General features: G+C 38.4%; 1 protein-coding gene across 2 annotated transcripts in view; it reads left to right on the forward strand.

Moving 5' to 3' along the window:
* Nucleotides 1–6,110, forward strand: part of TBC1D4 (TBC1 domain family member 4) — a 45,201-nt gene that overhangs the window by 38,371 nt on the left and 720 nt on the right. For both annotated transcript variants that reach the window (XM_010173343.1, XM_029086309.1), the window contains 2 exons: nucleotides 1,984–2,153; nucleotides 4,740–4,916. In XM_010173343.1, coding sequence (XP_010171645.1) covers nucleotides 1,984–2,153; nucleotides 4,740–4,916 — 347 coding nt within the window. The remainder of the gene's footprint in view (nucleotides 1–1,983; nucleotides 2,154–4,739; nucleotides 4,917–6,110) is intronic.

Here is a 6,110-nt window from a genome sequence, read left to right on the forward strand (position 1 = left end):
TTCAGTCTTTGTCTATAGAAAAGTTAATCTTGTTGCACTTGCAAATTAAAAAAAGGTAAGCCATTGGTTTTCAAGGAAGTGTTTCTGAATAACTGATTTTAAAGTACTTTCTAATAAAAATTAAAGTAAACTTGAACTTAAAGGCTGATTTAGTTATATATATATATATATATATGAGTTTCCTAGTCTTAGTATGCCTCCTATTGCATTTAGATAGTTTTTTCATGGATGTTCCTCTTCAGATAATGTCCAGTACAGAAACTTATTGATTGTGCTTTGTAGTGTTTACATTATCAGCATGTCAAGTACTTGGTTTTGTATTCTTTTATTGTCAGTGAGACCTGCCAGCTTAATCGAATCTCTAGTTAGTAATGCAGCTTTTATTTTTTATTTTTATTTTTTTTTTTTTATTAATGTAAAACTTACTGGACTCAGCTGTGCACCACAAAGCTAGGAGCTTATGTCATGTATTTCCTCTTAAGTCAGACTTTTTTTCCTTTGATTTTTCTGTTTTCCTATAGCACCTTTTGTCTTTTAAGAAATTCAGCTTGACTTGTCTCATGTTTTATTACTGGAGTGTGTTAGGTTTTTAATTTGTTTGGTGTGGTGGTTTGGAGGGGAAAAGGGGGTTCGTTGGTTGGTATTGGTTTTAATTTTTTTTTTGACCTAGTGATTTCTCCATTACAGAGTTAAAGTCTCTCTGCTCTTTGGGTGAACAAATGATTGGTGTATCTGTTTTTTGGTGGTACTCACGTGACTGATACATCTCTTTCCCAGTGGGATTATTGAATTCTGGGACACTCAAGCACTTCTTTATTTTTTTTCTTTTTTAAATTTATTTTTCAAGGCTAAAGTGTTCTTTTCTTTCTTATTTTTTTTTCCCCTTCAATGGGCTTTGAATTTGGAAAACAAGTTTCTTAAGAGTGGGGAGGATCAGTATTCATTTCTCTGTAAATGAGCTGAGCAAGGCATGTTCCCATTTTAAAACTTAAAAATCACTGTTGTTTTACTTCCTAATGCTTTGGATTCCTGCATCTTCAGTGTCTTATGGGCGTTTGTCACATAACAGGAACAGATGGTTAATGTCTAGTCATCGCAGATTACACACTTATGTTTGTGCTGCTCAAATGTACACCATAGACTTGAGAAGGGGAGGCTTTTAGAAACTGTGTGAGTGAGGTGGCTGCCTCATCAGTGTCCCGGTGCTACCCTGTGATACTGAATTAGAGCCAGGGGTGACCTCTCAGTATCAGAAGTTTGTTCAGTTGTGTAGCCCTGGTCTTGGTGGTGTAACAGAGCCAGCAGCACAGGAGGCTTATTTGAACTGCTCAATGCTACATTCAGCTCAGTAACTGCAAGTCCTCTGCTGCTACTGAAACCAAGTTTCTAGTTACTGTGATCACATTTCCAGTTTCTGTGCAGTCTGTGTCTACTGATTTCTTCAGAGCTCAGACTTTCCACTCACATCCACATGATTATACATCAGAAGAGTTTGGGGATTAAATTATAGCCAATGTGATCACCACTATGCATTTTGAAAATAGTATGATTGGTTATGGTGTCTACGTGATTGGTTTTTAGCAACTGGCATCTCCCCGTAGAAAATGGTAAAGCGTCAGTACTTTGTTGTGATCCACTTCCCAATTGCTTTTCAGTCACAGATGCACTTAAAAACAGTTACCAATTAGTTAGCAGCCTATAGTCTACGGTAGTCAGTAAAGAAATGCTTATTGCAGATCACGGTTACAGACATAACAAGCATGTGGTATGTTCTTTAATGCTCTCTCACATCTGTAAGATGACAGAAAATGCTTTTATGTGCTTTAACCTCATGTTGAAATAAGACAGATTGCACTTCTGAACTGAATAAATCTGCAGCATGATGGATTGAAAAGAAAAGCATCTCAGCAAATATATATATATATATTTATCCAATTACTTTAGCCCTTGTTTTAAAGATATTTTAATGCTTTTCTTTTTTAGACATTATTTTTCTTCAAGGAACAGAAGTCATATTTAAAGTAGCACTGAGCCTACTTAGCAGTCAAGAAACATCTATAATGGGGTGTGAGAGTTTTGAGAACATTGTTGATTTTCTTAAAACCACTATTCCAGATATGACTCAGCCTCAAATGGAAAAAATTATTACCCAGGTAAGGTTGTTTTTCTCTTTACATTTTTTTCCCACACTTTGTTTACTTTTAAAAGATTGTGCTTAAAGTAGGGGTAAAAGTCTTCTCAGTATGTTCCTTTTGGTTTGAAATACAAAGGAGTTATCTTCCCAGTAACTTGTATAGAAACAGGATATAAGCTAGTATCAATGGATTTTGAACTGCAATTTTAGCAAGACTTTAGCTGCTAATTCAACATTTAGTACAAATGTTCTTTTGTGCTCCAGCTGCTGGGAAAACGTGACTTTGCTTATAAATTTCACATCACCATCGGAAGGGTAGAAGTAGCCTATTTCCCAAACCTAAACCCAGCTGTTGCTCCCTGCTAGTGGGTGAGCAGTCCAACAGTTTGTGATGGGAAGCACAACTTGTCATGGTGGGAAGAGGCAGTGTCACAGCAACTTCTCCTCCTGACAATTTGAATTTCTGGCTGCACAGGGCTGGGTACCCCTACAGGAACTTTTCTGACACCTCCAACTTAAAATCCCACAAGTTAGGAGGTTGGAGAGGCCCTGTTTTGATGATCCATATTAAAATCAAGGTCAGGCAAGCTTTTGCTGTTCTGTTGTGTGTGTGGCTTCTGTCCTTCTGGGGGGATCACTTTTAGGCTGTCCTTGTGCAACTTCCTCCTTCTCATCTCAACGCTGTCCTTGGAGTGATCACATTTGGCAGGTGCTTGGTGCCAGAAGTAAAAGCCCCTCAGGATTGATTCCTGCCTTTCTTGGGTAAGGGAAGGGAGGACTAGAGTAGTGTTACTTCATCAGTATCATTGCAACTTTGTGGCAGAGGATGAGAATAGAAGAAAAACAAAGAATTACTGGTGCTGATACAGGAAAAGCACCTGTTAAAGCTTCTTGTGAAATACTGTCAGTGGCTGGAATGTTTTTCTCTCTACATCCTTTTCCTCTGCATTGAAGCTGCAAATTGAAATGAGTCTCATTGTAATACCTTAACTTGGAACCTGTGAACAGTTTTCGCCCTTCAGGTGGCAGTTCAGAGATAACAGAAGAGCTCTAGAAAACCATGTCCATCTGCAGGAGTGCAGTTAACAAAGCCATATGAATGTATCAGGGTTAATGCTTGAATGTTTGAGGTGCTGTCAGTTAAGAATTCATTTTTAGATTACATGTAAATCTTAATTTCCTCATTTCCACACTGATTGTGACTGCCCTGCTAAACCTGTTTCAGGCACTTCAGTGTCTGTCTTCACAATTTACTGATTCTGGCAATGATAGAGATGGTAGTTCAATATTTTTGATACTATTGGAAATTAAATCACTTGTCCTGTGGTCTGCATGGTTTGCAGAGCAGTTGTGCTGTGGTGAGCATGGTAGAAGTGGCTTTGTGCAGTCAGGTCTGATTGAGTAAAGAATGGGTTATGTAGCCTGAGCAGAAGTGGATGTGGTTATACACAGGTCAGCTCAGCTCTGAGAGGAAGATTGCCCGCTTGCCTGTGGTGTGGTCTCATGCTGAGCAGCCTTCTGGATCTGCATTCACTTGTAGACTGCCTATATCATATTGCTCCTACCTAGACTGGATGCAGGTGGAGTTGTTTGGCTGTCTCAGCATCATAATTCCCAGGACCATCCTCTTATAGCAGATAATGAAAGAAAAATGTAGACATTATGCAGGACTGTAATACCCAGATGAAGAATTGACGGGGTAGCTGCACACAAGAAAACGGCACTTGCCTGGCTTGAACACCATATGTAATGTAAAGTTTTACCTCATTTGAATTACCTGAAGAACAGTGAACATAGTGCAGAACTTGTTTTGTTAGGGGACCTGTGTGTGTCTTCTGCCGGTGTAATGTTTGTATTCTTTAGAACAAGGAACAGAATTAATGTCAGTGTAGTCATCCTCCCCTTCCTAGTCTAAACTATTTGGTAACTTTCAGAAGCTGAGAGGCTGTGACTAGATGTATAAACAAATAAGGGTCATACAGTCCCATGACTGCTAGATGCTCAGTTCCATAGTCTTCACAATGCTTTGTCACCAAAGCATCACAACAAGAAAGTAGTGTATCTTGATGCAGAGATAGAGCACAGGGAAACTGTAACTATGAAAAGTGTTTTTATAAAAGTCTATAAATGGGCACTGGGTGTCAAGAGATCCAGTTTTGAGGATGGAGATCTGATGACTCCTGGGTTCTTCTTACTCATTGTGTGATCCTGCTCCCATCACAAGCTGGTGAGACTTGAATTTAAATTTTTTTTCTTGGACATCTTAATATTCCTGAGAAAGATATTATAAGATTTAGTGATATTACAAAATTCTTGTGTTAAATAAGACTTTTCTACTGATACATCAGAGATGATGTAAGAGATAGTATTTGGTAATTGTAAAAGTGGTGATCCAATTTATTCTGAAGTCTATGGTTTATTATGGCTACAATAAGAACTTTACATGCTAAAATGCTCTTACTGTAGACTTCCCCTTAAAATACTTTTTTGGGAGGAAGAGGAAAAAACATTAAGTTAATCAAGCAGAGTTGCCTCTTAGCCAAATAGTTATGTGAAATAAGTGCTCTCTATTGTAGTTAAGAATCGGGTTTTTTTTTCATGACAGGTGTTTGAGATGGATATTTCAAAACAGCTCCATGCCTATGAAGTAGAGTACCATGTTCTGCAGGATGAGCTGCAGGAAAATGTGAGTCCCTGTGACGAAGGTGAACCCTTGGAGAAGCTGGAGAGGGCAAACAGTCATTTGAAGAGACAAAACATGGATTTGTTGGAGAAGCTACAGGTAAATGACTTAAGATCACAATATCATGGAGAGGTCATTTCTATGATTCAGTCAGCAAGAAGTGTCTTGTTTAAATATACATGAATAGTCTCCTAACAGCAAGACCTTATGTGGTTGAGCAATTCTCTCAATTACAACGATTACTTCTGTTAGACATGTTTTTAACTCCTTTGTTATTCCTTGGTATGGTCCTTCTTGATTTAGATTTCTTTCTGTCAGAATCTCTTTACCTTTATGTCCCATAAAATCTGCTGGCAAAATTTTGTGTATCTTGCTGAAAAATAAGTTCTATCTCCCTTCATCTCTTCGCTTCCCTATTGAAAATAATCCATAGCACAGTAGGCTTGTTTTCTCCAGACCTTTGTAGGCAGTATCATTCTCTTTCCTTCTGCCGAAGCTCACAGTCCTGCTTTTGCAAGGTAGTCTCTCCTAGCAGACTTGAGTACAGCTGAGCGCCCACCAGGCTTTGCCTAGTGAAGTCATACTTTAAAAGTCTTCTTTTCCTCCTTGACTATTCACCCCTTTCTCCCATAGCCTGGCCAAGGCTTGTTTCAGGTTTCAATATGTATTGTCTTGCCTTTTCCTGAAAGACAAACTCCTCTTTTGGCATCACCAAACCATTTCGTGTTATATTTGTTTAATTTGAACGAGCATTGGGAAGAGCTCAGAGAGCACCTTCAGCTTCTGAAACCTGAAGCAGTGAAAAAAGGAAAAATCAAGTCCTTTTTATTTTTACCTTTATGGGCTAAGGGTGCTGTACTTTGTTCTTTTGATATTGAAAACGGGGATCACTTGCTTTTTTACTATTACTATTTTAGCTTTATTAGTTTATTTATTTATTTATTTACTGGGCTTTTACCTCTGTTCTGAAAATGCACCAAGGGCATAGAGTAATTATGAGTGACTGGTTTGAAAGGCTCCGTAGAAACTCTTTTGTTCTTCTAGACTACCGTACTGTAACTCATCTTCCTCAGTTCCTTAACCTTTTCATCTTCTTGTTTGTATAGCTTCTTCATTCCTCTGCTTGGACCCTTTTCTAGGAACAGTCAGATTTTCCCCACTTCCTGCAGAGACATTTGCTACTGCTGAGGTCCAGGGTTTCTGATTACTAGTCACTGGGTTTTTTTTTCCGCCAGTAAGTCTTTTATTGGAGAATAGGGAACAGTATCTGTTTCTAGACTTAACATTGAGGTT

This window comes from Antrostomus carolinensis, unplaced genomic scaffold (assembly GCF_000700745.2).
Source record: "Antrostomus carolinensis isolate BGI_N321 unplaced genomic scaffold, ASM70074v2 scaffold768, whole genome shotgun sequence".
Lineage (NCBI taxonomy): Eukaryota > Metazoa > Chordata > Aves > Caprimulgiformes > Caprimulgidae > Antrostomus > Antrostomus carolinensis.